The sequence below is a fragment of the Urocitellus parryii genome, chromosome 1, assembly GCF_045843805.1.
Source record: "Urocitellus parryii isolate mUroPar1 chromosome 1, mUroPar1.hap1, whole genome shotgun sequence".
Classification (NCBI taxonomy): domain Eukaryota; kingdom Metazoa; phylum Chordata; class Mammalia; order Rodentia; family Sciuridae; genus Urocitellus; species Urocitellus parryii.
The window spans coordinates 235,935,704-235,953,488 of record NC_135531.1 but is presented as its reverse complement, the minus strand read 5'-3'; the positions used below and the strand labels follow the sequence as shown (position 1 = coordinate 235,953,488).

Here is a 17,785-nt window from a genome sequence, read left to right as displayed (position 1 = left end):
CTAGCCCTCTATCATGGAGCTATGTGTCCAGCCCTAAATATCATGATCCTGCCATTCTGTCCTTGACCAGCACTAGAAAAAGAAAATTCTGACCCCTACAGCCTTTCTTTTCTTCAACTAGTCTCCTGAGTAACTTATTATGCAAAATTTTCCTGCTTCCCATAACCTAGTTAAAGTACTTAGAAACTCTCAAGAGTACCACACTTTATTTCTAAATTTTCTCCAGACAAAATTTAACTACTCCACATTAATATTCTTTAGGTGTTTTCTAAGGGACACATGTAATCTGATATGGATGGGTGATGGGATTTCATGTTTGTGTCTTCCAAATGCATATGCTAAAATTCTAACCCCCAATGTGCTGTGTTAGAAGAGGGGCCTTGAGAAGGTAATGGTCATGAGAGTGCAACTCTCATGAAGGGGATCTATGCTCTTACAAGAGAGAGGAGAACTTATCTCCTCTGTTCTCTAACATGTGAAGATACAGGCTTATCAGAATCAGGCATATCGTATTCTGTACCCTCAATGATGTTGATCACAAAGAAGCCCAGAACTCCCAAATTATCCTTCATTTCCTAAACTTCAATACCCATATGTTTAGGTTACATCCTCTTTTCTGACATAACTCTCTCTGTTTCCACATGTTCTAAAACTTTTGGTCTGTTTCCACTTGAATTCATAAGTTCCTATAATCAATCAATTTCCACAGCTTTAAGTTTTTTACTTAACCTCTTTGCTGAAAGTTTGTTTCTCTTGGAAACATGGTTCCTCTGTATCTGTCTCGGGAGATGGAGGTGTTTATTTTTCCAAAATCCTCTATTAATGTGGTAATATGGGGCACGCATCCTCCATGTTCCACCTTCATGCTTCTCAATCATTCGCCTACCTCACTCATCCCTAAGTCCCTAGCTTTGAATATCATTTCCCTAAGTTCCCCATTCTCTTATCCTCTGATCACCTCCGTTCTCTGATCATCTGAAACCTGGCTGTCCTTTCCATTAGCCGCCATCCATTCCATGGTCATATCTGAGAGAGAAAAGAGCAGCTGCTGAGAACTGTCTGTATTGAAAACGAGAGAAATGGTGTTCTCTTATTATGCATGAACAGTTTCAGGGTACACTAACATCAAATGAGGTCATTGTATGATAGTGATAGAGACAAAAAAAGACTATGCCTCAATCATGACTGATCACAGACAAAATATAACATCTGTTTTTGATACCAACTGTTTTTGTTACCCAACATCCCCATCTACCAGCCAACATGAGCAAAAGTAGATTTTCTACCGATAACAACTTTATATCCTCTCTGTTCCTTTTGCCTTCTATTTAAAACGTACTAAGAAACCAAGAGTAGAAGTGGCCTTTCTTTATCATAGTACAAAATCCAGAAATAATGATTTAATAATTTACCCACAGAATTACCTCACAAAATCCCAAATCCTGTAAAACTATTCTTCATGTCTTCTTCATGAGATGTTGCAAGGCTCCCCATGATGAACAATTTACCTCATTCCAGCAAACAGCAACATACTAATTAGATTAATTAGAGTTGCAGTCCTGGCGATATTGGCTACTGGACATTAACATAATTCTGTATGCTATTCATGAGAATATTCTGTTTATAAAACATAAATTCTTTATTCTACATAACTTCATGTAAAGCCCATTTTCTTAAATTTGGGATATCAAAATGTACACTTCTGAAATTGTATTGAAATATTTCTCTCATTTAGTGATATACTAACTTTCTTCAAGTACAATTAATGCATAATGAAGTAGAACTGATAAGAATAATTATGATTTTGCATAGCTATAGCAGTGTATAACATTGAATTTTGTGGAAGCGAGATTGAATTAGAGATAGATTGTAATCAAGGCAAATATTTCAAATAATTCTCAATTTGATTATGAAGAAAAACAGAAAATGTTTAGAATAAGCTCCATCAATTTTGAATCTATATAGTTATCAACATCAACTCACCTATTTCCTATTAAATCCAAATAGGATTCATATTTCCATCATTTAGCTGTCTTACTGTAAAAATGGTATTATAAACTTATGCTCTGTATCAGAGTTTTCCAAATAAACAGAACCAATAGTGTGTGTATGTGTGTATTTATTTTTAGGAATTAACTCAGTAACTGTAGGCCCTAGTAAATTTGAAATATGAAAGGCAGTTGGCAAGTTGGAAACTCAGGAGTTGAGACAGTAGTCTTCAGGAAAAATTTCTTCTTCAAAAAATTCTAATTATTGCTGAAAGAACTTTCAGCAGCTTGTGTAAGGTCAACTCATATTATAGAGGGTAATGGTCTTTAAAGTTAAAGTCACCTGATTCTAGTGGTTAGCTGCATCTCCTTCAAATACCTTCAAAGCAGCACCGAGATTAGTATTTGATGAAATAAACAGTTACTATTCTAGTTAAGACATGAAAGTAGCCCTCAGACTCAACTTAGCTCAATTTTCTAAAGCTATTAAGAACAAAAAAGTTATCTTATAGTTTGGACACAGGAATACCATCATAAGTAATTAGTATCTGAGAACTATTTTCATTCATTGAGAAAAGTATGTAACTTTCCTACAGTGGTGCCAAACCATTATGAAAGAGTTCTGGGTAGTACATCAGGTAATGGACTTTGTTTACTTTGACAACTAGGATTAAATTTTAATTATTTATTATCCCCACTTTATCTTACAGTGTGCTAGGAAGTGTACTATAATACATTTATAAAAATTAATGAATCCTTGCTAGCTGGAAACATTGTCATAAATATACTATATATTGCAAGGTTTTCTCAGATGCAATGGATAATTTAAAATAATACACATCAAGCGATATCAGGCTAAAAGTTTTAAAAGCTAAAAATAACAAAATTACACATCTTATTTTAATAGTTAGCAATATAAAAATGTAATAATTGGGAATAATTTTATGAATTTTGGCTGCAGTATACCACAGAGGATACTTGCTATTTTTTTTCCTCAAAGGATTACTTAAATGCTTAACACACATAAATCTTCTTCAAAAGAAGTATCACAGTCAACAGGGTCACTGGAGAAATCACTTCAACATTGTATTAATATCACAGATATAATTATTTATACCATTACCTTAAAATAACATTTCTGCTACCCATAATACTTTTTCACCTATGATACTTTTAATAAAGCATTTTTAAAATACTTTTTGTGACCTACGCATGTTTCAGTATAAATTAAAATTATATTCAAAAATTTATAATTAGTCTTGAAAAAGACAAAAACAATAAGAAAATACCCAAACCACCAATGTCTTGAATAAAAAGTCTGCAATTTTATTTTTATTTTGCTATTTATTAGTTTATTTATTTATTTTTGGTGGTGGGAATTGGATCCAGATCCTGGCACATCCTAAGCACATTCACTCTACCACTGACATGTACTCCAATCCCAAATTTGCAATTTTAAATGAAAAAAAAAAAATCTATTACCCTCAAATCTCTAAGTGGTTCCTCTTGTGCTAGCATTTCTAGATATTTGATTTGGGGAATACTGTTAATGAGTTCAACTAATATATAGTAAACAGTTAAGGAAAGTGTGAATATGCTGAAAATTTTGAAGACCGTTACTGTTTTGAAAGTTGGTACCTGAAGGGTATATTTTAAAAAATAAAAATACTTCTATATTCTCATAGGTAAACTTTGACTTTGACTTTAAGCCAGGAATAGTAACTTTAAGTTTCCTCATTGGTTGAGAAGGCAACATTAAAAAAATTAAATATCTACATAGCAAGAAAAAGCAGAGTAGAATAGTGGTAAATTACGAGGATAATTCCTTCAATGGCATCTAACCCCAAGTATTGTAAAACACTGTAAATACTGAACTCTTCCCCAAGCTGTGTTTGATCCAGAATAGGATCTTCTGAAACCTTTGGATTAGATGGGCCTTGAAGCTTTTGCCCATCTGTATTTTGAGTACAAACATAATTGTACCCACCAACAGCCAAGAAGACACCAGTGCAGATCTAATAAGACAAGATAATATGTCACTATTTGAATTTCAGCTGTCTAGAATAAATATTTAATAAGCTATCAAAGGTATGTAGGAATCATGGGTATTAATTAACAACATTCCTCTTTAAAATATTTCCTACATTTTTGAGTCATGATTACAAAAGTCCAACTCTCTCAGAGTTTCTTTAACTTGAATAACATGTTCTAAAAATGCATATGCTGTAAAATTTCACTTCACTAAAAAACAAATAGAGCAAAGAAGAAATGGCACATTAAGTTCAGGAAAATGAGACAGAAGATAACTTTTAATACTGAAGTAAGAGTTTGAAGGAAACTTGGAAGAATATATAACAAGATATTATATGCACAAGTTCATAAAGTGGGGAATTTGGTGATATATTAAGATAGCACATTAATAATTCACCATCTCTGCTAAACTCCCTTGAGGCTGTTTATCCAATAATATTAATTTTTTAACAACAATCAACAATCGGTCTTTTACCAATCATAATTGAGTTTGGGTAAGTGGAGAAACCTTTAAAATTACAATTTTTTAGGAAAGACTATGTGTGATTGAAAAGCATGAATAATATAACATTCTATAATGATAATTAAAACAAAAAGCCATATAGTATATTTCAAAGGCCTACCTAAATAAATTTGTGATTTCCTGTCAACACAAAGGAAAACAATTTTCCTACTTTCTAAAATTAATACACAAGAAAATATCCTGAGTGACAAGAAACCCTACAAGCATGTCAAATATATTTTCAACAGAATCAAAATGAACAGGAGCATCACTGAATAAATCTTAGCACGTAATATTTAGTATGTAATATATAGCACCTGTGGTGCCCATAATAGTGCCTTACAACTGAGGCACCTCAACAAAATCAAATGAACTAAACTACAAATATGTTGAGAACCAACTAATAACACTTTTTTCTTCCTAAATCTGGTAGTTCCTACACTGAAATTGGAGAAACGGGGCCTATATCAGACAGAACTTAGTGATGTTAATATATATGAAGATAAGAAGTAAAACAAATTTAAATTCAAATTATTCTATAACTCTGGTACTATTCTTCCTTACCTGGAGGCAAATAGAAAAGTAAAATTCCTTTGACAAATAGATTAACCAATACTATCTCTTAATCATACTATGATACTTATCCTTATGGATTCCAAAATTTGGATTATGTCAGGAAATTTGTATTATACTATTGACTCATTCTGTGACCTCAAAACTACCATTCAGTGAAATAAATGTAATGCTATTATATGAGAAACCAAAATGCTGATCAACAAACAGAATTAAGAAAATTAATAGTAACTTCCAAAAGACCAAGGGCAAACCCCAAATTCTATGTTACAAGTGATAGTGATTAGAAATAACTTATTCCATGCTAAATATATATTGCATATCTGGATAGCTGTTTTAAACTCTATAAATAAGGAAAACAAGCTTTTTGGCTCAATTGCAAGAAAAACTATAACTTAATGGGTCTATCCAAACAGCAGTTGCTTACACAGCAGTGGATTGAAAAAACTTAAAGAAAAATAATAAGAATACATAGAACATAAACTTTTTTCATAGTCGTTAAACCTTATAACTTATCCAGAAATCCTAGGGCTACTTTGTTTCATAAAAGTAAAGCTATATCATAGATATGATACAATTTGTAATAGAAATCAGGATAAGACATTTCTAAATGGAGATTTATATATTTTTGCTTAAAATGGCCAAGTGGAATATATTTAAAAGTTCATGAATAAGTTCAAAATTAATAACAGTCTTAATCTTTAAATGTGCTTCTTTTTTTCAAGATTTTATGTATGGGTGATAGATGGAAAGGACTGCATAGTTTGATAATCTCCTTAATATGAGTGGCAGGATTGCATTCTGAATTTAGGACTTAACAATTGATCAATGTCACTGAAACCTGAGTTACACTGGTTATTTATGCAAGTAACATTTTATTCATGACAGAATACTGTACTAATAGATATATATTATCTTAAACTAATCTTATAAATTTGTGACATTTTATAAAATACTTATTAATGTGAATTTAAAAATAAGTAAAATATTCATTAATTATCTAGTAATTGAAAATAATTCAGTTTCTTAGGGTAAAATAGTTTTGTTAAGTTGTGCTTTCCTGAAATAAGAAAAAAACACTTAAATATGTTAAATTCTTTTGAATTTAGTGTATATTTAAAATGCAGAAATGTGAAGATTTTTTAAAGGTAAAATTAAAGTATGTCAAAATCAAAATATAAAATAAAGTGAAAAAGTCTCATATTATTACTCCACAAATCAGAGGTTAAAACAATTGCACATGTGATTTTGTGTGTCAATTTTAAAATTTGAAAATACAAATTAAAAACATGACATGCATAAATCCTTACTTAATTTTAAAAAAACTTGACATGTATCTATTTTAAGTTAATATTTGTGCTTCTTATTAAGTTGTTAATTCAGACATTTGAGCTTCAATTTTCTATTTTTAACTATTAGCAAGTTTTAACTTTCAGCAAATCCTCACAACACCCTATGTGCTTTAAAATAGTACATTTTCAGGTAAGTATGGACAGCTCTTTTTCATATGTAAAATTATTCCTTGATGAATATTTCCCAATATGTAATTCTTAATGTTAGGCATAAATCTCATTGTCTTCAATAACAAAACTCATAAAAAATCTAGAAAACATACATATATATTATCAAGGAAAAAATAGTTTCAAACACAATTGGATCAGAATATAAAAATCTATATAATTTCAGTCAGTATAAAGTCTTATACAGAAGAAATACAAACTTGGGCAGTTCATAATCAACTTGGAAGGACTATCATGAAAGTTTCTGTAAGTCTCTTTCATTATAACTAAGATAAATATGGTCAAATATATTATCTGTATCTGTTAATTCTGACATTTACCTACATTTCAGAGTATTCATCTCATATAACTGACTGTTGTTATCATCTATTTTAACAAGGTTACACTGGCAAAATTAGACTTTAACTTATCTTTTGTTAATATGAGTGATAAAAAGAACTAGTCAACTTCAAGCATATGACAAAGAAGTCAGAATATGCAAACTCAACCATTGTTAGAAACCACAAGTTGACTTATAATCAAGATTAATAGCATCTTAACAAGAGGAGGTTGGGAAAATAACTATTTTTCTATGAACTCTAAGGTATGCTTTATCACCTGCACCATCACAGTAACTATGAAAATGAAGTCTCATTCAGTAAGTTTGCCTTTTCCCTCAGTGATACTTGATTTAAAAAACAAACTTGTGTTTACTTTATCCAAAATGAAAGTCTTTCCCCTCCCAATTCTGCCTTCCCTCCTAGTTGAGCTCTCTGGCCAGAACAATTTTAATACTCTCTTTAACCTCTGCCTACTTTATATGATACTCCAATAATGAAGTCACCAGAAGAGTGCTATTTACTTTCTTTTGTTCAGCAACAAAAACAACAACAGGCCACATCCAGAACAACAAAAGCATCAAACTTGCCCTGGCTTTTTGAGTCTTAAATGAACTGAAAAGAAGTAGATAATAAATTCAAGGGGAAAAGAATATATCAATTAATGCCAAAGTTCACTTAAAATTTTAGATGAGAATTTCTTATCATTGGAAAAAAACATACCACATTTTTTTTAATTCATGTAGTAACACATTTTGAGATATATTTAGAAAATAGATTAAGAATACTGTATTTACTTTTTATCTATTTGGTCCTTAAACTTCTATTCTGCACATTCAGGCTAAGTAACCACTGTGTGAAAAGCAGAGGAGAGGCTGCTTGCTAATGGGCCCAGACTTAGTGTATCAGACCTTTGTATATTGCACCTTATCTTACTCTCTATAGTGTACTTCTTTTTTTTTTTTTTTCTTTATGGATGTGTATATTTCTCCAGACATACAAGTACATGAGAGTTATCTGCAGGCAGGTTTTGTAGCCACTGGAATTTGGAAGGAATGAAGGAGATATCACCCAGCACTATTTCAGTGCTCAGCACATCTTCTCCCACCAATCAGGAGTGCTGTTTCTACTAGGATGCTGAAAGATGAAGCGTTGTGGTCTAGTGAGAACCTTCCAGCCACTGCATGGATTCTGTTTGTCTAATATGTTTTTTAATGATTCTAATCGTGATATAGCGATCGCCCTTCATGCTTATCCCCAACCTGTTTAGAATAACAAGCTGAAAGCTGACAGCATGAGTTTTGGAATCATTTTTAGTGTTAGCTTAGTACTGACAACTTCTCATGAGAGAAGTTTGCTGACAGTTGGTCCTTCAGGGAAGAGCCCCAATACAAACTCTTTCTGAGACCATCACTCAGTCCCTCCACTTCCTCTATGCTACCAGCCACATGGCTCCCTGCCTCCATCAGAAACACACATCCTCATTCACCTTCATCTTCCTAAATCAAAAGATGTTATGGGGTCACTTAGGGTTAGGGCTCCTTTCATTTCAAAAAGATCCTGTTGACAAAACATGCTTCAAATAAGGAAGGATTGTGATCATCTTCAGCATTATGGAATGAGGTGGAGAGAGTCTGGAGCGTTATGGAAGTGTCAATCAAAGCCACGGATCACAGCTTTACTGAGATTCCTTTCTCTTTCTATCTCTAATTATCACCCCACTCCCATCAGGTAAACAAATTAATATATTATAAACCAAATTGAATAGCAGCACTTCCAAAACCTCTCAGTAGTCTCAATCCTCCAAATGTCCTCTTAGATGAGAGAGAGAGAGAGAGAGAGAGAGAGAGAGAGAGAGAGAGAGAGAGAGAGAAGCGATTACCAGAGTTTTGTTCCCGTTCTTGCTGAGAGGGCCCCGGAAAACTCCCTTGATGTTGCGAAAGTGTCCGTTGCTGAGATGCGTGGAGCTGATGACAATGTAGTAACACTCCATGGGGCAGCCGCCGCCTCCTCCACCGCAGCCGCCGCTTCCATGCACCCCGCGCCCGCAGCCGCAGCGCGTCAGAGCCCGGGGAGGGTGGGCTGGGGACCCGCCAGGAGGGCAAACGGCCGCCTCTCTTGCCTGCCCTGGGGAGACAGGATCTCTACACCCCTCTGCCTTGCGCGCGGAGGCTCCTGCGCCTCCGCATGCTCGCTGTGCTCTCCCTCTCTGTGAGTGTTTCTCTTCTAATTCGCGGTGGGACTAGGAGCCCCACGGGAGGATCCTGGGAGGGGAGGGGTCCGAAGAGGCAGGACCAAGCCCAGGAGAAGTCAGTGCCCGTGCGGCTGCCGAGCGGAGCCGGGCAGCGGGAGCCGCCTGCGCGGCAGTAGCAGCGGCGGCGGTGGCAGCATCCCCCGCGCTCGGCGCCCGCACTCGGAGTTGCTGCTGCTGGCAGGCATGAGTGTTATTATAGTGAGCGGCGTTGCCGGTCCATTGCACTGAGCCAATGGCAGGGAGCCACTGGGCTGATACTGAGAGCTGTCAGAGGAGTACATCTGTCACCCGCTGCCTCCCCCCGCCCTCCCCCGCCGCCGCTGGGACCCACGGCCGCGCCAGCCCTGGCGCGAGTGGGAGCGCCCCGCACAGCGCCGCGGCCGCAGAGGGCCGGGGAGGCGATGGCCACCGCAGGCGGGCGGCACAGCGGCCCGCCGCCGAGAAGTGGGAGACTCCTGTAAGGTGCGGGCGGAGGGGAAAATGAAGAGACCGTGGTTTCTTGTCTACCAGTTGGGGTGGGGGTGGGGGCGAGGGGAAATAAATAAATTAATAATTCAATACCAAAGCCAATCGCTTCCAACTGCAGCGAATCCAGCCGCGGCTTCTCTCTCCCTCAAGATAATTGCTACCCGTTGGGGTTGGTTTATACGATTCTATTTGTTATATATATATATATATATATATATATATATATATATATATATATATATATATATATATTATGAAGATTGGTATCCTGTTCAGAATCTTAGAAAAAGGAGAGGGAAGAAAATGTCCCCCGCCCACCACCCCCACCCATTTATAGAAATCATATGTGCTGATAGTCTGGGGGAGGGGAGTTGTGGCAATGTGAGTGGAAGTGGATTGAAGGTAAAAACAGGGACTCCTGATTTATATGTTCCCTGTCCTGGCTTTCCCTTCATCCACCTCCTCTGGGAACGTTGGTTCTTCCTAAATTGCCAAAGCTGAGAGGAAAGGGATGCTTTGCGGCACATGAAGCTGCAGCCACAAGCTTGCTTTGCATTTCTCTCTAGTTCTTCTCCCACTACAGAGAGTGCTAGTGAACAAAAGCGTTCGCCCTAGAAGCGACCTGAATGGAAAAATCTCCCGCACAGGAACTAATGGGTTTGTCATGGAAAGTAGGATATGGGGTCTGCTGCTTTCCTTGGAGACAAGACTATTGGGCTGAGCTTTAAGGGGTCAAGGCAGCCATCAGCCTGGTCCTCCCACCCAGTGGATTCTCTCTTTGTGTAAGTTTAGCTCCTCTGAGGTGGTGGAGTGAGGGCATCCCATCAGGTACAAGCACACCATAGATCTGCTACTACTATACGACTCATTAAGCGGCACTTAAAAAGATCGATAATGGTCAGTGGGAGGCTGGGAGATGGTGCCTTCAATGGATTTACCTAAGGCTTTATTTTCCTTTTGCCTTGAAACGCTTAATTGGTTAAAACAGATTCCAGACATTCTGATGCCCCTATGTCAGAGTAAACTGCAGTTTGTTACAAACTGTGTTTATCTTATTATTTGGAGGTCAAAATGCAATACAGTCCCTTTTGTGTATCCTATATGGGAATAATTTTATGTAGCATTGACCCTGCAAATCATAATATGGTCCTTAATAAAGGTAACAGTTTGATTTCACTTTTTGAAGAAAGAAATAGAGAAGAGAAAGAGTCTTAATAAGAGAACCAGTATTCCTGTGAGTAAATTATAAATTATAGGTGATAGAACAGGGGAATGCTAGATTCATCAAAAGAAAAATTCTACATGCATCATGCTTTAATCTAAAAAAAGTTGATGTGGATTGATTAAAGCTCATTATAAAGTGCCAGAGTTATTTAGACTTACTTGGCTAAATTTTTCAGATATCCACTTGGGGGAGTCTGGAAGTCTTGAGAGAGAAGTGATAATTTACAAAACTTCTATACTCTGTAGAAGAACTCACCCAATGATTTGTTAGAATTCAGTATGAACACAATTCTACTGGGAAAAAAATTTCAATTGATCCCCACTAAATATTGCATGGAAATTAAATCAATTCCTGGCTCTTATCATTACAGTTTTTTTTTCTCTTTATATATTGAACACACAAGCATTATCTGCAAACATCACTTTGGGAAGAACTGCATGATTTTATGTCTTTTGAAATTTTGAAAACTCATTTATTAGACAGGAGAAAACATCTTTACTACTACTGAGCCACACCAAGGAGGTTCATAAGAAAATCGAAGAAGTATCCTATGTGAAAGGAAGAGATAATGTTGTTTTATGAGTGTGTTAGTTCGAATAATCTAAAGGGATTTTTTTGAAGTATTTCTGAATACTTATGACTAGATGTTCAAACCTTTGTAGCATGAAATCTCAACTTCCAATTCAGGAAACAGGGAATACAGTTATAATCACTTATGTGGAAATCCATATTGTGTTTCTAGTGCCAAAGTTTTTATCTGTGTATCCTGTCTGTGTGTGTACATACACATACCAGATAAAAATACACTTTAATGAAATCCCTTAGCCATCTCTGATAAAATTAAAAAGTTAGAGAAAAATATACCTATTCTACTTATTACTTTAATGATAAAGGGTGGCTTTTGGTCATATCTAATCCTATACATAAATGGTAACAAATATAACATAAATCTGCTATTAATCTATGTTACTAATTAAAAAAGAAAAGAGGAATTTTTGCATACAATTTGTTATTTTTCTCTCTATATAAGGCAATCTACTTTAAAATTAACTAACACTAAATGTGATCTGCAATAGTCTATGTCTAAACCTTGAACAAAGACATATTTTGGAAGAGACTTATTTTGTGCACCCTTATTCAAATTTAGAGGTCACAGCAATAATGGTCATTAAAATTAAATTACTGATTATGCTAAATGATAATCATTATGCTATTACCAAGTGAGCTCTGTTGCTAATAGACTCTTCATCACATCAACCTTAATGTTCAGAACAATAAGCCACCACCATGTAGAATCTGGTTTCTAACTTTAACTAACAACTAATACAGACAATAAAATTCTTATATTTAAATACAAAAAGTACTCTTTTAAAATTATTTTTGTAAAAAGAAAAAGAAAAAAGGAGGAAATGAGGACTTTCCCATCATCTCAGAGAAGAGATTATTTTTTCTGCAGCAATAAGTTAAAATCAGTAGCCAGTGATAAATTGTTGTGCCCTTGCATCTTGTTTTCATTTCTTTCTTTTTGTCTTGTTTTCAAGAGATTAAACACCACATGAATAAGCATCTTTAAATTTCTTATTGTGTCATAAGCTTTTATGATCTCCATGATACATTCCTATTACATAATTCTGATATCTTTAAGACTGTTGATAACTGTTTTGATATGAATTATTTCTATAAATCATGCCACCTTAATTTTATGAATAAAGTTTTTTATATGTATAATTTGGAAATCGTTTAATATATAACTTCTTATTATAAATATGTAGAATCAATATTTTTAATCAGTCATTTAATATTTTTGTAGAATAATGATAGATCACATGCTCAATTTGTAACTCTACAACTGAAAATATGATTAAAATTTGAAGTATAAAAGTGTCATCAGTCTAAAAATTTATAGTTCATTTTTGCCACCACTCACTTCAATTTTGTCCTTTATACAATTGTATTTCAAATCAAGATCCTTTGCTTTGTGTTTATATTTGTAAACTCCACTCTTTGCCCCTTATTTTGCTTTGCTTAACCAAATATGGACATTATGTTCATGCTCAGTAATTAAGCATTGCTCCTCATCTGTTCTGGAATCACACAAGATTTCAGGACAATGTGGTTTTAATATGTAAAACCAAGTTCATACCCCCTTTCCCAGAGGAGTACCTGGAACCCAGGGTCTTGAATCCTAACCCTAATCCATTCAGGCTAGTTCTTTCTGAGTGAGGTAAATCTTCCCTGAGTTTGCCTACTGATGTGTGATTCCACATGCTATAACCTCCAGATGTCTGGACTTTCTACTCCCTGTCATAGCAATCTCTTGTTACTTTTGTTATGTTTGTCCATATAACTCCCCAACATTCACTGAATGACCCCAAAATTAGAATGACTTCTAGGTTCCAGTGACTCAGCATTCCCTGAGCTTGTGTGAACTAAGTTTTTAATCTATTCGAGTACTATCTTAGAAAAACAACCAACCAAGTAAAATGCATATCCTGGTGTTTTTTAAATGTGTTTGTGATGCATTTTTAGTTGTCACTGAGTTCAATATTGAGATTCAAAATTTTTCTTTTCAAATCTATAGTAATCTTTAAAAAAAGGATATTTTAGATCCTCTATATGCCCATAAGGCTAGATAATTTGTAACTAAATTCTACCTGTCTATATTTTTGGTTTCCACTTATGTTTATTATCATATTGGTACTAAGTATTAATTTATATTATTTTGTGCTAATGAGGAAAAATCTTAGAATTTAATATATAAGAGATTAGTTTGCTCTAAGATAAGGTCAAGAAATATTAAGGCATGCTGATTTGATAGTGTTGCATAGTTAAATTGGAGCAAAGTTATAGAATGCTTCACCATAGAACCAGTAACCATAAACTTAATGCATGCTGAGATCAGTATTGACACACAAACACTCATAAACAAATTCATGTTTCAGATAGGGTTTGATTTCAGTAATGCAACATCATCTGTTGTATTAAATTAAGATCGTAAATTTGGATATTCTGCCTGTTGTATTTTCATTTGATTTCTATTTTTTTGTTTTGTGTTTACATAGTGCTATAAGCATATGGGGTGGTATAATTAGTTTGATGCTAGCATATTTAAGTAAAATTATGCCACAAGTAAACATATTCTGTGCTAGGGAATCTTTTAAAAAGGATCTATATGTATTCAAGTATGAGAAAGACTGGTATATACTAGTAATGAAAAATGTATTGAATAACTAGTACTAACCTTACCTTCAGGTGATAATGGTAATGTATAACTTAAGGGACTATGGCAATTTGTAAGGTATTTATTAGATTACTATTACCTAAAAGTAACCCTATATCCATGTTCCTGTTTCTGTACTATAATTCTACTGTGTTGAAATGTGGGACTTGTTACAAATGAAGAGTATACTTTACAAATGCAATTCCCTATACATTTTAATAAGTGCTTTTAAAAAAAGCCTCCACTATGAATGAAAACACACTGCCAATTAGCTGCATGAAATAATCCATCATGTGGCACCAATCATAAAATTAGAGATCTTACCAACTCAAAGGCATCTTAGAATCAATGAAGTTTAGAAACTGTACTTGGGTAAATACTATCACAAGTAGCACCTTACTCCAAACCACTTTAAGGCATCTCCAACTAAAGCAACTTTGTTAGAGATTAATAATGACTTAAACTCTCTTAACTTCAGTTAATTAACCTGTAAAAGAAAGGGCATAAGCAAGACCTTATCCTGTATGTTTTCAAGCTTTAATTTCTGATTTTGAGAAAATATGCTTACAGCTGATATTGATCAGTCCAGACAGAGGAGAACAATAACTTAACATTACTTGAGAATGTAAGTCTTGATAGCTGGTGGAAATAGGGGAACTATGAAAATAGATAAATCAATGAATTATAAAAATCATGAGAGAAATTTCAAAATTTTCTTTGGTTCAATCTTAAGTGAATGAAAGAATTTATATTATGCAGTTCTTTCACGTCTTAAAAAATGATTGCCTGTTGTTCTATATAATATATTTAGCTGATATGGATATTGATATTCTCAAAATATGTTTTTCCCCTCTTACTTTTCAATTCTAGTAAGTAGTTTTGGGATAAGTGCCAAAATAGTGCAAATTTAAGAGCCAAAATTGTATTTCTAATATGTTGCCAAAGAAATTAATGTAATTGGATGACACATAACTAAATTAACAAAAGAAAAAACATTGAAATATACTATTATAAATACTAAAAGAACAAACAATTATTACATTCCTGTTTTACAGCTTTTTGAAAGCAATCTGGCAATATAAATAAAAATTAAAATTGCATATAAATTTAAATTTTTACTTACTCATTGTGTTCCTGGGACATGGTACAGAGAAGTACTAGTATATAATGATATTTACAAGACCGTTTTATATATCAGCATTCAATTGTGCATAGTTATAAAAATTGAAAACAAGGGAAATGATCATCAATAAGTCAAAAGATACAAAAATTGTGTTATATCCTTTGATGCATCTGGTAAATAATAAAGCAAATCCATACTTATTGATTTGGTAGGATTATCTAGTTGTTTTATTATATAAAATGGTAAGGTTGACAGAACAAAGAGTATAAAATATGATTTGGTTGGTTTGTATAAAAACAAGAGCAAGTATATATTTTGTAAGAGAACTAACAGGCATAAATATAGATAGGAAAACACATGTTGTTTACATGGGATTTTTAGTGTCAGGTAATGAGCTCGATAAAAGTAACAAAAAAGATAGAGAAAGCTGGAAGAGGGGGAGGAAAAAAGATAAGCCTGACTTGCAGAAACATACAAACACGGATCTGGATAAAAGCAAAGAAAAGTAGAAGAAATTATGGAGATATACTTGGGAAGGAGAAAGGAAGATTCAGATATCTTCTCTACTTCTCAGTATGTGAATAACTGATTATATGTTAAAGCAAGCAGAATATTTAGAAATATTGAAATGAAAGCAATTGGTCTAAGATGGAAGAGGAAAGGGAAGTAGGAACAATGTAGGAAAATACTTCGGAGCTACAGTTGATGGGATTGACTGATAAATAGGGTGTTACATGATAGACTAATGAAATATTTCTGAGAATCTTGACCCTCGCAAAGGAGGGGTTGCTGATGGAGTTTATTGAGATGGGAAAGTATGGAAAAAAGTAAACTGGGGAAAAACTAACATTTAGATTTTTTTTTTTAGTAATATTTGGATTCCTTTTATACATGTAAATACAGACAGTGGAGATGGCCAGTCTGGAGTCAGGAACAGATATTCATTTCAAAGTGAGGGGCATATCAGTTCCATTTAAAAACTAGACCTGGATGAGGTAGATGATACCTTCATTTGGATAAAAACTCTCAGCTCAAGGTTTACCACAAGAACACAAAAAATGAGAAGCCAAAGAAGATTTTAGAACCAAGAGTTTAAAGCTGGGTGTGGTGCTGCATGCCTATAATTTCATCTAGTGGGGGAGGCTGAATAAGGAGAATTGCAATTTTGAGGCCATTCTGGACAACTTAATGAGACCCTGTCTCAAAATAAAAAGAATTTAAAAAAAAAAAAGAGGCCTAGGGAGTGTAACTTCTTGGTAAAGAGTCCCTGCTTTGATCTTCAGTACCACGAAATATGAATAAATAGTTAAATAAAAATAATAAAACTGAGACATTGGAATGCATCAGAAATCATTCCCTCCAAAATAGGGATTGATTTTAAGGAGAAGGTGTTCAAAGGTAAGGAATGTTAGTGGCTCAAATCAGATGAATCAGAAAAATGATCTCAAGTTGGCAATCTTGAAAGTGATTTGAGAAAGCAATCATTAGAAAAAAAACACACTGTAGAGAATTTACAAAATTAAACTACAATACAACTAAGAGCAGGTATTCACACTGCTCAAATGAGATAAATTTTGTGGCAAAGATTCTACATATATTGCAGATGTGACCGGGTTTAAGAAAAATATAAAAGATCAGTACTGAATACTCTCACCTAACATAATATATGTATTTCATACCTCTCTTTTCTAGCACATCTCTTTGTGGTATGAACTAGAGGACATGGATGCTTTCCATGAGACTTCAAGCTTATGTTTACTTATATTGACTTAGAACCAAATAAGTGCAAATTAAAACCATATAAATTATATTACTCATCAAAGTGATGCATGTCTTAGTAACTTTAAACTGCTATTATAAAATATTGTAGACTGAGTATATTAAACAACTCCTTTCAGTTCTAAAACCTAGGAAGTATAAAACCAAGGTTCATTCCCACTGATTCAAAATCTGATGAGGCCTCTCCTGGTTGGCAGTCTGATGCCTTTGGCTGTACAGTCTCTGTGTTTTGCTGTTTCACACAGCCAAGAGATCATCCCTTCCCTTTTTTCTCAGAAGGGCACTAGTTCCATTCATGAGGACTTTGACCTCATGACCTAATTACTTATGGAGGCCTCACTTCATAATACCTCTATATTAGGGATTACGATTTCAAAATATGAATTTTGGGGGACATAAACATTTAGTCCATAGATTAGAAATTAGAAAAACATGTTTCTCAGGGATTTATCAGGGCTCAGGAGGTAATGTGAAATGGACACCTCATAAAATTCAGATAGGGATTTTATGAAAACAAATTTGAAATTATGCATAATAAATTCCATTCCCATTTACAATCATCATAACTTTTATTTGTCAAATCACACAATTTCCTTCCAAATTGTTTTATCTGTGGAGTGCTCCAGAACCCACCAAGTCAAAGTGGCTTATTCTGAATTTTAGGATATGACATGGGCGTGGGCTTTTAGAAGCTCAGGAGAAACTGAGCTATTCCTATAATGTACTCTTCCACTTAGGTCAAAGACGGAGAATGTTCCTACAGACATATTCTTAAGGTCGACTTG

At 34.3% G+C, this 17,785-nt stretch overlaps 1 protein-coding gene across 1 annotated transcript in view; it reads right to left on the bottom strand.

Annotated features, from left to right (window-relative positions):
- Znf804a (zinc finger protein 804A) overlaps positions 1–8,924 on the bottom strand; it is a 281,859-nt gene extending 272,935 nt beyond the window's left edge. The window contains exon 1 of the mRNA XM_026400733.2: positions 8,814–8,924. Coding sequence (XP_026256518.2) covers positions 8,814–8,924 — 111 coding nt within the window. The remainder of the gene's footprint in view (positions 1–8,813) is intronic.
- Between the last annotated feature and the right edge of the window lie 8,861 nt (positions 8,925–17,785).